At 42.6% G+C, this 22,144-nt stretch overlaps 1 protein-coding gene across 1 annotated transcript in view; it reads left to right on the top strand.

The window, feature by feature from the left end:
* Nucleotides 1-22,144, top strand: part of LOC118842696 (WAP four-disulfide core domain protein 8-like) — a 37,882-nt gene that overhangs the window by 12,473 nt on the left and 3,265 nt on the right. The window contains exons 4-7 of the mRNA XM_036750085.1: nt 960-1,127; nt 2,040-2,180; nt 3,125-3,253; nt 13,357-13,488. Of these exons, the coding sequence (XP_036605980.1) occupies nt 960-1,127; nt 2,040-2,180; nt 3,125-3,253; nt 13,357-13,488 (570 nt within the window). The remainder of the gene's footprint in view (nt 1-959; nt 1,128-2,039; nt 2,181-3,124; nt 3,254-13,356; nt 13,489-22,144) is intronic.

Consider the following 22,144-nt stretch of genomic DNA (forward strand, 5'->3'; position numbering starts at 1 on the left):
TTCCCTAATTAACTTGGTGGATGGAGGGAGACACTTATTTCTTTCAGAAGAAGGAAATGAGTTTTTATTAAGCACCTACTGTGTGCTTGATCATCAAAATTCCAGGAGATCGATGCTATTATTATCCTCATTTTACCATTAGGAAAACTGAAGCGGGTAGAGGTGAAGGGACTTGCCCTGGGGTCACACTGCTAGTAAGTGTCTGAGACTGGATTTGAATTCGGGTCTATCTCTAGGACCAACCCTTTATCCACAGTAACAACTAGAGGGCCCTGGCAAGGGTAAGTCTGGAAGTCAAGAGATATGGCTCCAGTCTTCTCCCCCCCTCTTACTATATGACTCAGACGAGCTTCTTAATCTCTCTTCCATCCAGTTTCCCTGTTCATTAAATGAGTAATGATACTTGTCTTCCTAGTCTCCCAGGGTTGTGAGCCTTAAATGAGATCATGGCTATACATATGAAAGTGCTTTCTTGATAACATAAGCAGTTATTATAATCATTATTGGGGTTTTTTTCTATCCATCCTTGAAAACTGAACAGATTCCCTTCTGTCATGTTGTTTGCTAATTGTCACCTGTATCTACAGAATGAGAGTATTTAGCCAGATGACCCCTAAGGTCCCTTTAGATGGTTCAATTAGCCCTTTCTGTTTGCAGGGTATTTTCAGCTTCTTTCAAAGGTCCTCTATTATTCCATCCAATCTCCATGAGACATCAGCAAGAGAAGAGACAGAAAAATACAAGTATAAACCAATAGGTTAATACCAACCTTTAGTTTATATGGAGGCCTGGACAGGGAAAGGGATTTGCTTGAGAACACAGGAGTAAGGAGTCGCAGAACCCAAGTCTCTAGATTCCCAAGCCCAAATACAATAGCCCTGGCTGGGACCAGGCAGCCTTAGCAAGGAGAGAGGAATCTGCTCCCATTCTTTCTCCCCCATTTTCCATCCTCTGCCCAGATATATGCAGGCTGTCACCAGAAGTGGGCGAATGTAATGACTTTCACTTACGCTGGTTCTACAGCATAGAGGCACGTACCTGTAAATATTTCTTCTACAGCGGATGCAAAGGGAATGTCAACAATTTTCCCAGCAAGAAAATCTGTGAGCAGACCTGTGGTGGGACAGGTGAGATGTCAAGCATGGCAGACTTGGGGCTGAAGGGCGGGGCATGAGGAAAAAGGGAGGAGCCTGCCTGCATCTTTCAAGACACTATACAGGTCACATGACAGGCTTTTTTATATGACAGACCCTTGGCAGTCTGGAGAATAGGAACACCTCAGAAAAACGGTGTTGTCATTTTAATTCATTATTTAAGGAAGTGCTAAATTTCAGCTACCAACTACTAAAATGAAGATGGATTTTGTTTTGCCATCCAAGTTCATGGACCACCTGAAATCTGTTTGACACCTAGCTATGTCTAAGCGGATTCTTTTATAGAAGGGAAGAGCCGAGGCCCAGAGAGAGGAAAATTATTTGACTGAGGTCATATAGTTTGTAAGTGGCAGAGGTTGGTTTAGAACCTGTAACTCCCTGTGCTATTTTAACTTCTGGCAGGGCATCTTTCTCAAACACTAGGTCTCCTTGGGCCGTCCCTCCTCCCTGAGAAGGTTTGCTACAGTTTCATCTTAGTCCTTTCCTTCCCTCCAAGGGAAGATGCAAGGCCAGGAAGGAGGATTGAACTGGCAATACAGGATATGGGGAGATTAGAAACCAGACTGAGCTAGTATATGGGAAGGGGAAAGAAAGACTAGTTATGGCCTACATTTAGTTAGCTGGCTATATTCAGAGCCTAGTCTTAGTCACAATGGGGAGCAGAGTGCCAAGGACATAGAAGATACAGGCTTCATAATCACATACAAGAATGCATATGGACTTAGAAAAAGAATAGAGGAGTGAATTAAAGGAGGGAAGAAGTCCTGGAGAAAGGTTTAGGCCATGCTTTGGAGGAAGAGAGGGATATTATTTTGGTGACATCAATTTTGGTGGGAAGCAGAGGCGGCCACGTCTAATGGGGAGAGCCTGTGTCTTCTTTTCCAGTCAGGAAAGGATTTTGTCCACCCTTCCCCTTCAAAGGCAACCGAAACTGTTCCATGACCTGTCAGGAAGACATGGACTGCCCTGAGACGTACAAATGCTGCCATACTAGTTGTGGCTTGGTGTGTAACCCACCCTGGAAAGGTGAGATCTGGGGCGGGGGGAGATTTGTTCCTCAAAGCTGGCCAGATACATGACCAGAATTAGAGATCTGGGGCATCTAGGCTGGCCCTGAGCAAAGCTATGCAAGTTGGTCTTAGATAGTATCTAATCTTAGAACAGAAGGGGAACATTCAGTCTCATTTTGCTGATAAGGACACTCTGACTTTTAGAGATTGTCTCAATGTGGTTTAAAGGGCCACCAGGGGACTAGTCAAACTTTTGGAGCCAATGACTGGCCACCCTCTAATTCCTTCAGGTTTAATCAAAGATCAATTGATGCTGCTACAGGAAGTGTGACCCTTAGCAGCAGAAAAGAGAGCCAACCACAGATTCAAGAAATAGTCTTGGCAGTCAGAAATTGAGCTGCATAGAGGAGCATGACCATAGAGACCAGCAGAAAAACATTCTTAACAGAGACACCACACCCAGTGAGGACATAAGAAGAGGTAGAATCTCAGGATCCTGCAAGACCTGAGTCACCTTGACACATATGTTCTCTAAGCGTGTTCTTTACTAATACATATATGTTCACTCTTCCTGCTGATGCTGTGTGTATTTGTGGGAGAGTATGCCCCAAGTTTATAAGGGAAATATTTTGTGGCTTTTATGACTATGATGCCATTATAGTAAATACCTTTTTTTAAAGATAATTATGTCAGGGGCAGCTAGGTGGTGCAGTGAGCAGAGCACCAGCCCTGGAGTCAGGAGGACCTGAGTTCAAATCCGGTCTCAGACACTTGACACATTTACTAGTTGTGTGACCTTGGACAAGTCACTTAGCCCCAATTGCCCTGCCTTCCCCCCTCCAAAAAATAAAAGAAAGAAAGAAAAATTGTTTATAAAAAAGCTTGAGCACTGGTTAAGACCGCTGAGGGCTGAGTTCTAGGCCTGTCTTTAGTTGTCTGCTTTCTTGTGTTGCTATACAGTTAAGCCCTGGGACTGCCCACCTCAACCACATTTTTGCGATAGACTTAAGGAACCTTTGTGTCAGAATGATGAAGAATGTGGACAGGATGAAAAGTGCTGTTCTAATTGTGGCTTGACATGCATTAAAAGTTAGTAATGGATGACGCTGGGGAAGGTGGGAGGAAGGGGAAGTGAATGCCTTTGAGAATAATGCCAAGTTCCCCTCCTGACTTGCTACCTGACTATGGACTCTCAGATTGGGAGTGAAGGGAAGGGCTTGAGGATGGCCAGTGGAACCCAGCTCAGAGGAAAGAAAGATGGGGCAACTTCTCTTCTAGTTATAAAGTACAGATCCTTTGCCACCAGGATCTGTAACAAAAGCTAGCCTGAGTTAGGAGAATTTCCCCTTTATCAACTACATCCTCCACTAGTGTTCCAGGAAAATGAGCTAATTCCAAGGCCTTCGCAGAAGCCCCTGGATTCGGGGATGTTGCTCAGATTCCCATTACTACATAGCTCCTGGATCTTAGGATGTGGGGCAGGGATTCTTCATCTGTTTTGTGTTGTGGTTGCATTTACTATGTTGTCCATTCTAGTAAGGCTGATGAACCTCATCTCTGAATGTTTTTAACTGCATAAGACAGGATATATAAAATTACAAAAGAGTCTAATCATACTGAAATGCAGTTGTCAAAATAATTTTTTTTAATTCATGGACCCCCAGTTAAAAACCCTCCTCATATAGAGCTGAATCAGACTTTGGAGATCATCACCATAGTTTACAAATAAGGAAACTGAGACCCAGAGAGTTTAAACAACCTTCCTGAGACCATATTAGAAGTACATAGTGATAAGGATGATGATGATATTATCTAACACTTCTATAATGCTTTCAGATTTGCCAAAGCTTTAAATATGTTATCTCATTTGATTTAGAGACAAAGACTCAACACAAGTCCTTGTAATCTAGCCATCGTGATGGCCTTCAACTACTGCCCCATACTGGATGAATTTTTGACTGAAAAAGACCCAAATGAGAAAAGAACTTCAATCAGGAAAAAGAAGGAATCCTTTCCAATCCCTGGAAAGGGCCTGACTTGAAGGACACTGCCATCATCTTTCATATCACCAAATTCCTTTTCAGGCTATCTCCCAATGCTGTCCTCCATATGTTATGGAATACTCTCTGTCCTTCAGAACTCTTGGCCCACCTCCTTCAGTGTCTTCCATTTTCCCTTTAGTTGGAATGTTTTCCCTCTTCCTCTTTGTCTGTTAAAATCCTATTTGTCCTTCAACTTCCAACTCAGATGCTCTCTCCTCCATGAAGCCTTCCCTGCTCACCTCGGTAAATAATGGCTTTCTCTGGCACCTCACTTTGCTTGCTCTCCATAGTATATTAATCATGTAATCTTAGGTGACAATCAGCATGGCATGGTGAATAGAAACCTGGCCTTGGTGTCGGCAAGACATAGGGTGGTACATATTGGCTCTGTAAGCCTGGGCAGGTCTCAGTGTTCTAGGCTAGTGGTGCCAAACTCAAATAGAAATGGAGAGGGGGGCATTAAGTCATACATAAGGATTCCTGCAGGCCACATATTGACTTAGAAAATTGCAAATAAACATCATTTGTGTCTTATTGTATTTCTGCTTATTTTGTTAAATATTTTTCAATTGAATTGAGGGGATGCCCATCAATTAGGGAACAGTTGAACAAGTCGTGATATATACTGTGATGAAATACTATTGTGCTATAAGAAATGGTGAGCAGGATGGTTTCAGAAAAGCCTGGAAAGCCTTATATGAACTGATGCAAAGCAAAGTGAGCAAAACCTGAAGGACATTGTACACTATGACAGCAACATTGAAAGGATGATCAAATGTGAAAGACTTAGCTACTCTAATCAAGACAATTCCAAAGGTCCCATGATTAAAAAAAATGCTATCCCCTTCTAGAGAGAGAACTGGTGAACTTGGAATGTCAGATTAAAGCATGCTTTTTTTTCAACGTTTCTTGCTTTTGTTGGGGTTTTTCTTGGCAACACAGCTAATATGAAAATATGTTTTGCATCATTTCCCACGTACAATAAACATCATGTTGCTTACCTTCTCAATAAGTGGAAGAGGTACAAGAGAATTTGGAAGTTAAATTTTTTTAATGAATACTAAAAAATAAATTGATGACTTTAAAGAAAATTTCCAATTAAATTTTAATCTGGTTTGGGCTGCACTTGAAGAGTTGTGGCTGCATGTTTGACTCCTCTGGTCTAGGCAATTCTCTCAAATTATAAATTGCCAAGAAGTTGCTGATTTGCATTGGTAAAGTGAGTTTCCTTATCTAGAAATTCCCTAAACAATTGAAATCATAGATCTGGTCTCTATCCCTATCCCTGATATTAGATATCATAGCTTTCTGGGTTGATTTCTCATCACCCCGGGGACGAGAATTGTGTAACACCTAAGAAATGATTGAGAGAGAGGAGGGAAGAGACAAGAGAGAAGTGAACATCAGTCTTAGAGTAGACAGAGGAAAAGGATAAAAGTTCACATTAATTTAGCGCTTTGACTTTTACAAAGTTTTGCTCTCACAGGAGCCCTCTCAGTAAGATAGTATGAGAATTATTCTCTATATTTCATCCGTCATAAGCTTTAGAGTTAGAAAAAAAACCTTGGAGATCATCATCTTATGGGCTAGAGATCAACTCGGAGGGGGTGTGTGAGGCCACACAGTGAATCCCAGAGATCTGGGAGCAGAGAATCAGATGGGATCTTTGAGGCCAACTAGGCCAATGCTTTCATTTTACAGGTAAGGAAGCTGAAGCCCAGAAATGTTAAATTATTTGTACAAGGTCACACAAGTAATGTGTGTCAGAGGTGGGATGTCTCCAAACCCTCTGCAAATGCATGAGCTGTGGCAAACCACATCAACCCTCTCATAACATGACCCAGCACACTAAGTAAACATATAAATGAGTGTCAGAGTCAGAGAAAGAAACAAAACGTTTGGAGCTGGGGGAAAATGACCTGTTTTACACATTATAGATGACTACTTTACATTAAAAGTATGGCTACATTCACAGTAGCCTTTTGTTCTTATGAGCTTTCAATTAATAGATACAGATAATACAATTGGGGCAGCTAGGTGGCAAAGTAGGTAAAGCATTGGGCTTGGAATCAGGAAGATTCATCTTCCTGAGTTCAAATCTGGCCTCAGACACTTACTAGCTGTGTGACCCTATGCAAGTCACTTAATTCTGTTTGCCTCAGGTTCCTCATCTGTAAAATGAGCTGGAGAAGGAAATGGCAAGCCACTGCAGTGTCTTTGCCAAGAAGACCCCCCAACAGGGTCGTGAAGAGTCAGACACAACTGAAATGACTGAACAACAAAAATAATACAACTATGACTGGGGGAGGGGGAAGGAGGCCTGAAAAATTTGGTGTTAAAAAGGTTGAGACCCATGAACTCATCCAACCTCCACATTTTATAGATGAGAATACTAAGGAAGTGGGTTGTCCAAGATGATACTGGTGCTAAGAATCAAAGCCAGAACTCACACTGGAATCTCCTGACTTCAAGGCCCATGTCCTTTCCACTAAACGTGAGGTGACTAAGTCTAAGAGGCTGAAGAGGTATACCTTATAGCTCAGAGATATTACAGGTTCGATTCCAGCCCACTGCAATAAAGTGAATATGCAATGATCCGAGAGTCACACGAATTTTTTTTTGTTTCCCAGTGCATATAAAAGTTGTGTTTACACTATATTATACTATAATCTCAACAGTGTAGTGTCTGAAAAAATCAATGTGCACACCTTTATAACATTATTACCGAGCAAGTAGACAAGGAAAGAAAGGATAATTAAGAGAGGGAATTTTCATTCATGCTAAGTAGATTATAAATTTATTTTTAGATTTTTTAAGGAGATAGTGAATTTTACAAAAAGATTCTATTTGTCTCTTCATTCCCCATCTTGCTACACACACACACACACACACACACACACACACACACACACACCATCTTAACAGGCAACAAAATTTCAACCCAAACAACATTAAAGATCTTCTTGTCCGGAGACTCTCCACCCATAGACCCATAATCTGTAAACCCTGAGGGGAAGAGGAGAGACCCATAAGATTACTTGGAATGATATGAGATAGGATCGCATACTCAGAGGATACAAATGAATGTCTAATTGTGGAATTAGAAAGCCAAGAGTGTACAAGAGTCTGCTAGAATCGTGGAGCTGGTTGTTAAATTTTCAGCGTGAATATATATACCTCAGAAATCAGCGGATGCTACAAATCACGGCTTAATTTCTTGTTTTGTTGGTAGTCTAGACCTAAGTGAAGGTTAAAATGTTAATAATGAAGATTAAACTTTAAAAGGTATCAGGGGTACTTTGTTTTTTCTCAGAGAACCAGTCTTTAAAATCAGCACCCCCATGGCATGCTTACCCTACAAAGGTCTGTGAGGGAATCCTTATGACACACAAGAGATCTGGATGTCCTGACATTCGCCACCCAGCCTCCCCCACCCCAAGAAAGCTGGAAGATGTCCAGTTTCCAGTTCCCATAGCCCCCAAACTGGCCCCAGTCAGCCTGGTTCCAGTAGATACATCATGGCTGAGAAAGCTACAGCTATCTGCCATCCACACTGGCTTCTAGCCCTTAAAACCACAGTCCCCCTCATCCTTATTTTCCCTTTTTCCTCTTGTTCCTGATGCTGTTCATGCTCTGGGAATGAAGCCCCAGGGGGCCCTGATCTTCAAGGGAACCAGCAAGAACCAGGAGTGCAGGGAGGGAATAAACCTTTATTAAGCACCTACTATGTGCTTTTTCACAAATATTATCTTATTTGATCCTCACAGTAACCCTGAGAAGCAGGTGCTATTATTATCTCATTGTACAGTTGAGGAAACTGAGATAAACAGTGACTTGCCCAGGATCACACAGCCAGTAAATGTCTAAGACTAGATTTTAACTTAGGTCTTCCTGACCACAAGGCCTTTTCTATCCATGTACCACCAGCTGCCTGAATAGAGTGTTGAAGGGAAGCCTTGTTATCCCCCAGGAAAAGAGGGGACCCTGGGCAAAACAGTGACTCCCTCCAGGGAAGAGACAGAGATAGGGAGAGGAGAGCTTCTTCCTTGACCCTTTTAGCCTTCCCAGTGATATTTCTTTATTTCACCTCATCTTTTTTTAAAAAAAAATTAAGAAATCCTAAATCAAGTGTGGTGATACATACCTGTAACCCCCACTACTGGGGAAACAGAGGTTGTTGGAATGCTTGAACTCAGAGCTAAAGTCAATCAGGTGTCTTCACTAAATTTGGCATGAATAGTGTGAGCCTCCTGGTTGGGGAGGGAGGAGCACACCAGGCTGCTTTAGGACGGGTAAGCCAGCCCCCATATCAGCAGCAAGACTGTACCTGTAAGTAGTCCCTTCGCAGGCAGAATGGAGAAGCCTGGCTGAAATATGGTGAGAAAGAGAGAGAGAGAGAGAGAGAGAGAGAGAGGTCATAGATGGATGAATGGATGGATGGATGGATGATGGATGGATGGATGGATAGATAGATAGATAGATGTCATAGATAGATATGATATGATAGATAGATAAATAGATATGACATGATATGATATGATAGGCAGGTGGGCAGGTAGACAGACAGGTAAATAGCTGGACAGGCAGATGGACAGACAGGCAGAGAGATCATAGATAGATAGATAGGCAGGTGGGCAGGTAGGCAGGTGGGCAGGTGGACAGACAGGTAGATAGCTAAACAGGCAGATGGAAAGACAAACAGATAGACAGATGAGATAAGGAGACAGAGACAGATAGCCTGAAATTATTAAGCACTTACTATATGGCAGGCACTGTTCTAAGCTTTGGGAATATTAAAAAAATAAACAAGACAGTCCCTGCTCTCAAGAAGCTTATAATCTAACAGGAGAAAACATGTAAAGGGGTGTTGAAAAGCTGGTACCAAGGTGCACACACATGGTAACATGGTCAGGAAAAGGTTGGGAGGTGAGGCAAAAGCCTGGATCTAGGCATGATAAGGCAACGGACAGACAGATGCCCAGCTATCAAAGCCCAGAATGGTTCTGAGGAACAGAGTACAAGCTTTCAATGAGGTTGAATGTTGAAGTGAAAACAAAATGATCAGGGAAGTCAGCCTTCTGCTCAGAAATGTAAAGTGATTTCCTATTGCTTGCTAAGTAAAGTTCGGACATTGAAGGTCATCTACAGTATCCATCCACAATGACCTATCATGATGGAGAACTCGCTACCTTTCCAAGAATCCCTCTCAATTTCTAGCCTGGAGGGCAGAAGCATCATCTTGGATGCTACCACACTGCTTTTCAGCCTTTTCTCCTTTTGCTGTTCTCTATGTGTTGTCCACTCTAACCACAGTGGTCCGTCTATTCCTTCTCCTCCCAGACCCTGAACTCTCTGCTTAATCCCCCTCTTCAGTGTCTTTATTCCACATTCCCTGCAATAAATATGTTCTCCCTCCCCTCCTTTCCCTGTTAAAATCCTGTCCATTCTCTGAAGCCCATCTTGTGTGCTCTCTCCTTCGTGAAGCTTTCCCTATTACCCTTGGTAGACAAGAACCTTCCCTGGAACCTCATTTGGTTTGTGCTGTCCCATCCCCCCTTCTTTGCCCACTCTTGTCCCTTTCCATCATATCATATTATGTTTCAGAGTTTGTTTGTTTCTCATCCTCTGTCCATACTTTTACATCCTTTAGGACAGGAATCATGTCGAATAGAAATCTTCCATTATTTTACCTCAGCCCCAGAATCCCAATTCACCACTCACCTAGCACTGTGCTCACCAAACAGCTCAGAACATGTTTGCTTGTTTTGTGTTTGTGTCTCTAATAAAAATTTCATTTCTTCATAAGAAGGGAAGTTTCCATGGAAGGAGGAAAAGGAGAAAAGGATAGTGGCCCGTTATATTGAAATGAATGATGTAAAGACAAAAGGGAGGGAATGTGGGAAAAATGAAACATCATTGCACCGTTGGTGGAGTTGTGAACTGATTCAACCATTCTGTGGAACAATTGGGAAGTATGCCCAAAGGGCTATAAAACTATGCATACCCTTTAACCTAGCAATACCGCTACTACTTCTATATCCCAAAAGAGATAAAAAAAAAACAAAAAAAAAAGGATCGATATGTATAAAATATTTATAGCAGCTCTTTTCTTGAGGTAAAGAATTAGAAATTGAGGGTATGGCCGAACAAGTTGTGGTATGTGATTATGATGGAATACTATTGTACTATAAGAAATGATAAGCAGGATGTCTGCAGGAAAACCTGGAAAGACTTTCACAGGCTGATGCAAAGTGAAATGTACTGTGTATAAACTAGTAGCAATATTGTAAGATGATCAGCTGCGGATGACTTAGCTATTCTCAGCAATACAAAGATCCAAGGCACCTCTGAAGGCCTTATGATGAAAAATGCTATTCGTCCCCAGAGAAAGAGCTGATGATGTCTGAGTATAAATTGAAGCATACTTTATTTTTCTTGAGGTTTTTCCCCTATGTTTTCTTTCACAACATGACTATTATGAATATATTTTGTGGGACTACACATGTATAACCTATATGGAATTTCTTGCCTTCTCAATGGGGGTAGGGGTGAGAGGGAGGAAGGGGGAGAATTTAGAACTCAAAGTTTTAAAAAACGAATGTTAAAAATTGTTTTTACATATAACCACAGAAAAATAAAATATGAAATAAAAACTTAAAAAATATAAAGTCAGAGGATGAAACTCCCCCTCTCGTTTTAAGTAGGGGCAAAACTTGAACCAGGGAAAATGAGAAAGGTGCTGTGGGTTCCAGCCTGGTACCAGGGACCCATGTACTTGGGTACTTGGTGTACTTATAGAAGATTGGAAGTCATTGAATGGTGCTGGATAGAGTCCAGCTCTCCTAGTCCAGAGCCAGATTCCAGGACCATCTGCCTTCATAAGAAGGCAGCCAGGGGATCCAACTTAAAAGAGCACACATCATCTGAGAGGTCCCCAGGCTCTGGTGCCTGGACCCTCAGCTCCATGAGGTTCCTCAATGTCTTCTTGCTTCTGATGCTGATCACCCAGGGCACCTTCAAGAAAAGTAGGTGTCCTAAAGGGAGTTGCAGAGATGTCTGTCCTCAGCCCTGGCAGAGAACAGGCAGGAGGGAGGGGAGAGGGAGGGAAGGCAAAGGAAAAAGTATAAGGTGGTGAAGGGTAGCTGATCCCTTGACCCCAACTTCATTTCCAACGGGAGTTCAACTCTCCCCTCTCACTCCCTGTGTGAATGGGGATGAGGGGTCAGGATGGGGGAATCTGGCTCCTCTGAAACAGTGGATTACTCTCTATTTTCCTCATTTTATATCAGGAGACCAAGCTAACCTCTGTCCTACCCCTTTCTTCCCCATAGAGATAGAAACCAGACCCATGATTTTATTGGTGTAGAGAATTCCCAGGGGGAAGACCAGTGCAAGCCAAATCCTTTTCTGCACCTTAGTCTCAGAAAGCTGCCTAGACCATAGTCATACTGCCTTGCTGGGGTCCTGGGATCTGCCATGACAGTTGAGCCCCAGAGTGACCAGAGCTAGCGATGTGATTTGGCCATTCTCCCTTGCTTTGTCAGGGCCTAAAGCTAAATGGTAAAGTGGAGGGAGACTTGATAGTTTTTCCTTTGAATTTAGACAAATCTTACCCACAATACCTTCAAGAAGTTATGAGGTATCCATTTCTATTCCCTGACTGCATTGAGGGCTCCTAGGGCTTGGGTCAGAAATGGACCAGTGGAAAAAGTAAGTCGAGGACACTAGCCCCTTTCCCCCCTATCCACTCGGTATTAATTCAATTAACTATAATTCAGCAAGTGCTTCTTACAAGCCAATGGCTTCCACAGCGCTGTCCCTGGGTGCTGAGTGAGATACAAGGTTTAGGTAAAGCATGGTCTCTTCTCTCATGGAACTCTCCTCAGGAGGTTGAGCCACAAATGTAAAGAGCTAAATTTGCCAGTTATTTTATAACAGCATATGATAACATAACACAATAACACATAATGGGCATACTAGAGAGTCAAGTCAGCAAGCATACATCAATTGATTGCAATGTGCCAGCCCCATAGAAAGGGGCAAAGTGCCATGTGAAGCCCCAGGGAAGGCTTCCTGAAGGAGGTGGTATTGGAATTGGTCTTTAGAGGAGAAGGGATAGGAATTCAGCAAGTGAGTAAGAAGAAGAAGGACATTCTAAGCAAAAGAAACAGCCTAAGAAACGGTACAGAGGTGGGAAAACAAGATGTATTCTGTTTGGGGGAAAAGGAAGGCATATAGCAATCCACTTTGGTTGGATTGTGAAGTCAGTCATTCAGCACCTACTATGTGCCAAGCATTTACAAAGGAGAGTTCTATGTGATGGTAGTGTGACACTAGATCAGGACAGGGGAGCTTTGACTTCTGGGCAAATAAGCTTACATTTTGTATTGTAGAGGTGATAGGGAGCCATTGAAAATATGAGAGCTGGGAAGGTATCTACAAGATGTTATTATGGATATGGAGTCAGGAAATCTGGAACCAAATCCCAGTTTTGCTGCTTACTGCCTGTGCAACTTTGGGCAAGTCACTCCATTTCTTGGGGCCTCGTTTTCCTCATCTATAAAATGAAGACTAGCTGACCCCTACAGTCACTCCTGTCTCCTATCTATGATTCCACCTGCTTCTAAGCCTTCTGAAGGTCAATATTCCATCAGTCTCTGATCACACACAAGTCTTGAGCCTCCAGGTCTAGCCACCTTGAAATACTTAAAGCCTCCAGCACTGAATCTACCCTTTCCCTTCTGAATCAGGTATACCTTGTAAATGATAAGAGCTCCAACAATTTTTCTTGAGCATGTCTTTGTCACAAGGTCAATAGCAGGTGCATCTTCGACAACACCTGAGTCTTTCCCTATTCTGTCCGGCAGGACTGCTGCAGAAGTCAAAGAATCTGACAGTCAGAAGCCATAGGACCCTAGTATGCATTAGCATTGCTTTCCATCTCTCATACACACACGCGCGGGCACACACACACACACACACACACACACACACACACGCGTATATATAAGCTCATTTTCCCCCAAATAATAGGTATCCTCACCTACACCAAGGCTCTGGAACTGGATCATGACACATGTATATCCATGCTCACTCAATGCCTATCAATAGGAAGGAAATAGTCACTCTTTTCACAATCTTTTTCCCCAGTGAAGTGCCCCCACATCAAGCTCAAATGTACCTTCAAAGAGATGAACTACTGCACCAAAGACAGCCACTGTGAATACAATGAGAAATGTTGCATGCTCGGCTGTGGGAAGAAGTGCTACAACCCCTCTGAAGGTACTAACAAGGGCCCCTTCAGGTGCCCCCACCTGACAACGCCCCCCCCCACCAGGCTTCTACTCATAGTCTATCATCACTGTCTCTTTTCTGAGCACAGTACCACCTGGCCTTTATAGAGGGTGGCCTTGCCCAATTTTTCCTCTCAGTTTGACAATTGCATTTGATCCATTTCAAAGCTTTGGGCATCATGGAAAGATCTCTGAACTGAGAAGCAGGACACCTGGGCCCCCACCTCAGTTCTTTGCTGTGTAGTACTGGACATGTAACTCCAGCCCTCTGGGTCTCAGTCACAGAGGCTGAAGGATTTGATGAATGATGTACAGAAAATGAGGGGGGAAGCCAGACTGGCATCTGGGTCATTAAACGCCTGGGTCCAGGTCTGTTTGTCCATACAGTATATCTAGGAAAAGTAATGGATTATGAGGAGTGATGGACACTACTGGGGCCTGGATCCCATCAACTATTTCCTCTGTGTGTGTGTGTGCGCGCGCGTGTGTGTGTGTGTGTGTGTGTTTCCCTTCAGCTTTATGTAAATTGCCCATGGAGAAAGGTCCCTGCGGGATGTCCTTACTCCACTGGGGGTACAACTCCACGAGCCAGACCTGCCAGCAATTCAAGTATGGTGGCTGTTTTGGAAACAACAACAACTTTCAGACGCAGGAAATTTGCCAGGCAATCTGCCAGGCTTTGGGTGAGACCACAGGACCCTCCCAGCCCTACCCAACTCTTAGCCTTGATGCTGGGGAGAGGAGTGACAGAGGCCCAAAAAGATGGGGATGTAGGGATTAATCTCAATTCTAGTTTAAGTGAAACTCAGATACCCATGCTCTCTACATCTTGTGGGACTGGGAAGAAGGCAGCTGGGTCATCCATTGTCATGAGAGCATAAAACCACCTCATTGTCTTAGCCTCCCCCATCCTCACTTGCTAATTCTCACAATTAACTACAATTTAGGGCATTCCACTCCCAGATCCCAGGGATGCAGGACCCTTGTTCTTTGATGGGGGGCAGGGAGGGAGTCAGACTCAGGTATGGGCTGGGCTAGGTTGTTCTGTAGAAGATCATATCACCACCTATTTTCTAGATCAATGATGAGAAGCCATGAACCAACAGTCCATCTTTGGCCATTAGGAAATTTGGAGAACCTTGAGTTCTTCATCCTGTCACCTCAAGACTACCTCCCAAACTATACCATCCCATTTTACTTGCCATTATTTTACCTTGACCCTCATTTCCATCCCCACCCCAGTGGGGACCTTTTGGATTCACTCTCTTCTTCACCACATTAAACTGTTGAGCTCACCTGTCCCACAATGGCTCTCCCAATTTTGTCCAAGTCTATCCGTCGGTCAACAAACATTTATTTAGAAGCTACAAAGTGCCAGGAACTGGGTTGAGCAGTGGAGATATGTGGAGGACAGGTTTCCTGGGTCTCTGGAGATGTCCAGCCTGAAGAAGAAGAAGTATCCAGAGAATCATGATACAATATTAAAACCTCTGGAGACATGTTGCTCAGAAGTTGACTTGTTCTAGCACCAGCCCTGGAGTCAGGAGCACCTGAGTTCAAATCAGGTCTCAGACACGTGACACACTTACTAGCTGTGTGACTTTGGGTGAGTCACTTAACCCCAATTGCCCTGCCTGCCTGCTCCCCTCAAAAAAAAAAAAGAAGTTTATTTGTTCTAAATGAGACCAGAGGAGAGAAATGAGCCCAACACGTAAAAGTTAAACAGATGTCAGTCAGTCAACCAGCATTCAGTTCATTCATTCATTTATTCATTTGTTTGTATTTTCATTTCTTCATTCATTTATTTATTTACTTACTCATTTATTTATTATTTTTATATATTAAGTGCCTGCATTTTGCTGGGAGTCTTTTCTCCCTCAGTAGAATACAAACTCCTTGGGAACAGGGACTGCTTTCATTCATTTATGCATTCACTTATTTCTTTGTTCATTTCTTTGTTTTTTGTCTTTGAATCTTCAGTGCATAGAACAGAGATTGGCACAGAGTAGGTGCTTAATAAACATGCACTGACTTGCTGATCCCTTTTTATGGACTCCTTCAGTGGAGGGAATCCTTCCCTCACTTCCTTCCGAGGAAGCCTGTTCCACTATTGGGCAGCCATGATTATCAGAAAGCCCTTCCTTGTAGCAAGACAAAATCCATACTCAGTGTTTGACATAGCACCTGGCATACAGCAAGCACTAAATAAAATGCCAGTAGATGCTTAATACATAAAAATGATAAATAAATGAGGAAGCAAATAAATAAGTGAATGAAGATACGAACATACAAACAAATGAACAAAGAAATGCCAGTAGGCATTTTATAGTTTGATTATAGTTTGAAATGGCACTAAGACTTTTGGGACACCCTATATATAAAAAATAGTTTGGCAGATTAGAAAAGGCCTCATGGAGGTGGACTTGAGCAGAGCCCTGAATGGAGTGAGGAATTCCCAGATTTGGAAGTGAGGATGGAGAACATTCCAGGCATGAGGAACACAGTCTCTATACAAAAAGGTACAAGGGAATTCAATAGAAAATGGTTGATAATGAGCAACAAAGTGGCCAGTTCTAGACAAAGTAGAGAGTGTAGGAGCAGGAGAAGTGGATAAGCATCTCAGAAAGCTGGGCTGGAGAGTTTTATAGCCAAACAGAGGAGTTTGTATTTTGTCTTACAGTCCATAGGGAACCGATGAAACTGTGAATGAAGGAGTAACATGATCAGCCTCCTGCTTTAGGATTAACAATGTAGCTCCTGTACAAAGGAGGAAGATTTTGCCACGCTTCTTACAAAATATTATTGAATCACCTGAAAGAGACTCTGAACCAATTAAAAGAACCTGACCATCCACACAGGAAAAAACAAGCGGATGCAGAATGTCTATTGCCCAGATGATGTCCTGCAATTGGATGGGCCACCTAGAGAACTAGTCTATTACTTGAAACAGATGGGACAAAAGAATGAGTTGAGCCTAGAATCAAAAAGGAGGAGTACATATGGCTATATTGCCTCCAGGAAATTGCATTTAATGTCCCCAAACTTCTCCCAGGAACAAAGACTTTTTTTCTTAATCAGTCATCTTTTAGTGTTATGAGATTGCAGATTCAGGACACTGAAGTCTCTAAAACTGCAAATGAGTATCACACAGAGGGTAATGGAAAGGTGAGGGGTGGGTACAAGCACAGTCTATTACATCTAACCAACAAGAGACTCTGAAGAAAAATGGGGAAAAAATGTGTCATCAGGAAAATACATTTTAGAAGACACAGGATCAAATGAGATAATGGTAATTGTAAAAAGAGCTTAGCGCAATTCCTGGCTTATAGTATGTGCTTAATAAATACTTATTCCCTCCCTTCCCCTGAGAGATGATGGACACACAATCCATGTATCATTGCAGTATCAGTGGAAAGTAAGGATGGCCTCCAGAACACTGGATAGACTCCCTGTGTAAAAATTATGGAAAGACATAAACAAGAGCTACACAGGCTAAGCAGGTACAAATGGGTTGAAATCTGTGTAGTTAGAAGAAGCTTTCAAATCAATGAGATCAAAAATCTATTTGAATATTTGAGTAGGGGATGGATTGTACAGAGGAGAGACTGGAAGTCGGGAAAACAAAAGGTTATTGAAATATTGTGGGCAAAAAGGAAGTCAGGAAGTCAGGAAGGAAAGAAACATTTATTAAACCCCTACTATGTGCCACACACTGTACTAAATACTTAATTGCTGTTGTTATGCCCGTTTTCCAGTTGAAGGAACTGAGGCAAACATAGGTGAAGTGATTTGCCCAGGGTCACCCTGCAAGAAAGTGTTTAAGGTCAGATTTGAACTTGGGTCTTCCTGGCTCTAAGCCCACTGCTCTATCCACTGTACCACCTATTGCCTTCAAAAAAAATAGGCTGCTCTGAATTCAGGGAGTTGTGGAGTCCTTAGAGAGAAGGGTACAGATGCAAATGATGTCATGAAGGTGTGATCCACAAGACTCAACATCTGAATGGACATGGGGAGTGAGAAGAGGGAAGACTTAAGACTAATGCCAAGGTTGGTAGATTCAGGGTGAGGTAGGAGATGAGGAATAATATTTGTGTTTTGGAGCATGTTGAGTTTGAGATGATTATGGGACATCGGGGCAGTTAGTGACACAGCATTGGACCTGAAGAAAGAGAGAGATGAGGACTGGACTTGTAGAGTAGGGAGTCATCTGCTCAGTGGTTAGAACACTGGACCTGGAGTCAGGAAGACCCAAGTTCAAATCCAGTCTCAAACACTTATCAGCTGTGTGACTCTAGGCAAGTCACTTAACCTCAGTCTGCTTGAGTTTCCTCACCTTTTAAAAAAGAGACAAAAACAGCTCCTACCTCCCAGGGTTGATGTATGGATAACATGGCATAATATGTCTAAAGTGCTTTGCAGACTTTAAAATACTATGCAAATACAAACTGCTATGGCCCTCATTGCCCGAAAGTCATCAAGTGTGTTAGATTTCACTCTTCCCCCAGGGTTCTCTGGTACCATTAAGGGGGGTAGGTGGGTGTCTCAGCTCTTCGCCGTTGGCTCTAGCCCCTACCAATGAGGTGGTCCCCTGCACCCCAATTCCATTTAGCCACTAATAGATTAGTTTCTACACAGAAATATTTACTTTAGAGGGGAAGCTAGGTGGCGCCATAGTGCATAGAGCACTAGGCCTGAAGTCAGGAAGACTCATCTTCCTGAGTTCAAATCCAGCTTCAGATACTTACTAGCTGTGTGACCCTGGGAAAATCATTCAACCTTGCTTGCCTCAGTTTCCTCATCTGTAAAATGAGCTGGAAAAGGAAATGACAAATGATTCCTGTATCTTTGCCAAGAAAACCCCAAGTGGGGTCACAGCTGAAAAATGACTGAAAAGTTTACTTCAGAAGGCATCATCCAAAACATACAAATTTACTCCCCCAACACACGGGAGACACAATCCTCCTTCCCCCTTGCACCACCAGTTTCTGGGGAAATGAAGGGCATTAGGTTAATAGCTCAGTTCCCACAGGGCGCAGTCCAAAACCCTCCTCAGGCTCCAATCTCGGGCACCCTGGCTTCCCAAGACTTCCATGTCTGGCTGACTGATTGCCAGAAATCTTGACTCCAAGATTGTCATTGTGGCTTGAACTTCTAGTCCAGTGGTGATCACCTCCAGCACCTGAAGCTGAGGAAGACAAGCAACGCAGAACAGAAACAAATCCCCCCAGGTCCATTTCTCAGAACCAAGAGTTTAAAAAAAATGTGGATAAACTGGAACCTTCACCCTGTGGACCCAGAAGAAAGGAGAGAGGCAGAAAAAAAGTAAGGTGGAAAACAGAATGAACGGCTGAGTCTTGACAATTTTAAAGAGGTAGACAGCCAATGAAAGGAGGCTGCCCCTCCTTGCGTGCTGGGGAACACAGTGGGCTCCACATTGAGCAAACTGGGCATGCTCAAAATTTCCCTCAATGGTATCTGGGCAAGCCCAGAGAAGTCCAAGTTACAACTACATAAATATAACTAGGATAACAATAATTATTATTAAATGATAACTGTACCTGTGGAAGTTGAGGAGATCTCCAAGAAAGAGAGTCTAGAGATAGGAAAGAAAAAGACCCTGACTTTAGGGGTAAAATGTTGGGCTAAATAAGTCTGAGGTCATTTCTAGCTAAGAGACTAAAAAAAAATCTAAATACTCTAAATATTTAGATACTTAGATATCTATTTATATATGATATATATCTATAAATAGATAAATTTAGGTAAATATCCAGAATTCGAAGATTTTACAAGCTACTTCAGGGCTAAGGGATGTCCCAGAACTGCTTGTTTGGTTGGTCTGTAAGCATAGCCTTGTGTCTAATAACAATAGGTTTACATTTTTCTTGCAAGAATGTAAGAGAGGCAGTGTAAGTATGATCCCTACCTTACAGTTGAGCAAATGGAGCCTCTGAAGGATCAAGTCAATTGCCCATGGTCAGACAGTGCGTACATATGTCATTGGCAGGATTCAAACCCAGTTCTGTTGACTCCAAGCCCAGCAACCTTTCTACTACCCTATTAAAAGGAAGGGGTCTTTCTTTCTACCTTGAGTATTGAAAAGATAGACTTTGAGACAAAGTTCAATGGGAGCAAGCTGGGAATCTGTCTCCTGAGGAGGAGGAAGGATGGGGCAGCCAGCATCCCTTGTCCAGAAAAACGAGGCTAGGAGGAAGCAACAAAATGAATCAGGTAAAGGTTGTTTTCATCACACCACAGTCTTCAATCAGTCCTCTTCTCATGACTAGTGTCTTCACTATGGTCTCCTGAGGAGGTCCAGGTCCACACTAGGGGACCACTAAGATCTCCTGGATCCTTTTTATGTCCAAGGACAGGGGAAGTTCAGAATGCCAGATATAGGGAAGAGTACTAGCAAAGGCATGGAAGTGGGAGGGCACTGGGCATATTTCTTGAATAGTTTAACTGCAACACAAGGTATGGCAAAGGGCTATATTGATCAACAAGGTTGCCAAGGCAGAGTGGAATCAGATTAGTACCAATTAACCCCTTGCATCATTAACTTGTGTATTATTGAGAATGCAATAGGAGGGAGTGATTGGGGGCTGTGTTCCAGGAGTGGGGGAGAGATAGCTTTTAAATTGTGCTGTTTTGCCATTGCACTATACTTGCCTATGGGCTCAAAGCTTTTAAAGGGAACTATTGACTCATGTCTACACCTTTCCAGAGACAGAGAGAATGATTATATTGGGGTTCCCCTAGCCAATGAGTTAGAGGTGGTTAAGGCTATTGCAACTAGCTGGGCTGGCCCTGAGGCAGGGCTTCTGCCTTCTCCTTCTGCTGGACTTGAGAGGTAGCCACTTCCACAAGGCAGGAGCAGAAGAAGTGTTTGGAGATAAAGTCATGCCCAAGATGAGGAGTGGTCCAACCCAAATGAAAGTTAGCAGGGGGAGGGTAAGAGTGACCAACAGCCCTACTTGCTTGTTCCACCTCAGCAAAATGACCATATCCCTAGATATCAGAGGGTAACCCAGGAAATCCCAGATTCTCAGAATCGGAAGGGAACTCAGAGCCTCTTCCTCCATCCCATAGTTAACCAGAAATTACCATCAAGCTATTAACTGCCTTCTGGTTAGGAGGGCTACTCCCAAAATGGCCCCTTCCTAGTTGTAAGCTCTCCTTACATTGAGAGGAAGTTACTTCTCTGCATCTTCCTCTCATTTTCCCTAATTCTGTCTTCTGACAAGCCTAATTGCTCTTCTACAGGACTATTAAATACTTGAGGACAGTGATCACATTCCCCCTCAAATCTTGTCTTCTTCAGGCTAAGTGTCCCCACTTCCTTCAACTGATCCTTGTATGGCAGGGTCTCTCATCATCCCATCATCCTCATCATCCCAATATCTCTTTTCTTGACATGCTCTGAAGGTCATGCTCTGTCATTCATGAAATGTGGCAGCCAGAATAAATTCAATACTCAACACATGGTCTGGCCAGGGCAGAATAGACAGGACCATCCATCATCTCCCTGGCCCTGGATGATACGCGTCTCCATGCATCTTAACATTGTCTTATCCTTTTTTACTTCCATGTCACAGTTTGACTCTTATGTACCTTTCAGTGTTGTTGTTCAGCTGTGTCCAACTCTTCATGACCCCATTTTGGATTTTCTTGGCAGAGATGCTGAAGTGGTTTGCCATTTCCTTCTCCAGCACATTTTACAGATGAAGAAACTGAGGCAACCAGGGTTAAGTGACTTGTCCAGGGTCACATAGCTAGTAAGTGTCTGACGCTGGATTTGAACTCAGGGAGATGAGTCTTCCTAACTCCAGGCCCAGAGCTCTGTGCACTAGGGTGCCACCTAGCTGCCTCCTAGCAGCATAGGTGATTAATAAACTTTGCCAACTAAGTGATTGGCTGGTTCCCTTAGTCAGTCAGTATCCAGTTAACCGGATGGATTTTGGAAATAGACTGAATTTTCATATTGTTGCTGAGTTTGCTCTCTCTGGGTGTTCTTAACCTGGGGTCTGTGAATTGGTTTTAATAATCTAATTCTAAAGAATGAGTGGGCCAAAGAACAAATCAGAGAAACAATTAATAACTTCATTCAAGAGAAGGACAATAATGAAACAACATACCAAAACTTATGGGATGCAGCAAAAGCAGTTCTTAGGGGAAGTTTTATATCCCTAAATGCTTACATGAATAAAATAGGGAAAAAGGAGATCAATGATCTGGGCATACAGCTGAAAAAGCTAGAAGAAGAGCAAATTGAAAACTCCCAATTAAATACCAAATTAGAAATACTGAAAATCAAAGGAGAGATTAATAAAATTGAAACCAAGAAAACTATTGAATTAATAAATAAAACAAAGAGCTGGTTTTATGAAAAAACCAATAAAATTGATAAACTTTTGGTCAATTTGATTAAAAAAAAGAAAGAAGAAAATCAAATTACCAGTATCAAAAATGAAAAGGGTGAGTTCACCTCTAATGAAGAGGAAATCAAAACAATAATTAGGAATTATTTTGCCCAATTGTATGCCCATAAATTTGACAACCTTAGAGATATGGATGAATATCTACAAAAACATAAACTGCCCAGGTTAACAGAAAAGGAAGTAAAATTTCTAAATAACCTCATCTCA

The sequence above is a fragment of the Trichosurus vulpecula genome, chromosome 3 (assembly GCF_011100635.1).
Source record: "Trichosurus vulpecula isolate mTriVul1 chromosome 3, mTriVul1.pri, whole genome shotgun sequence".
In the NCBI taxonomy this organism is placed as follows: domain Eukaryota; kingdom Metazoa; phylum Chordata; class Mammalia; order Diprotodontia; family Phalangeridae; genus Trichosurus; species Trichosurus vulpecula.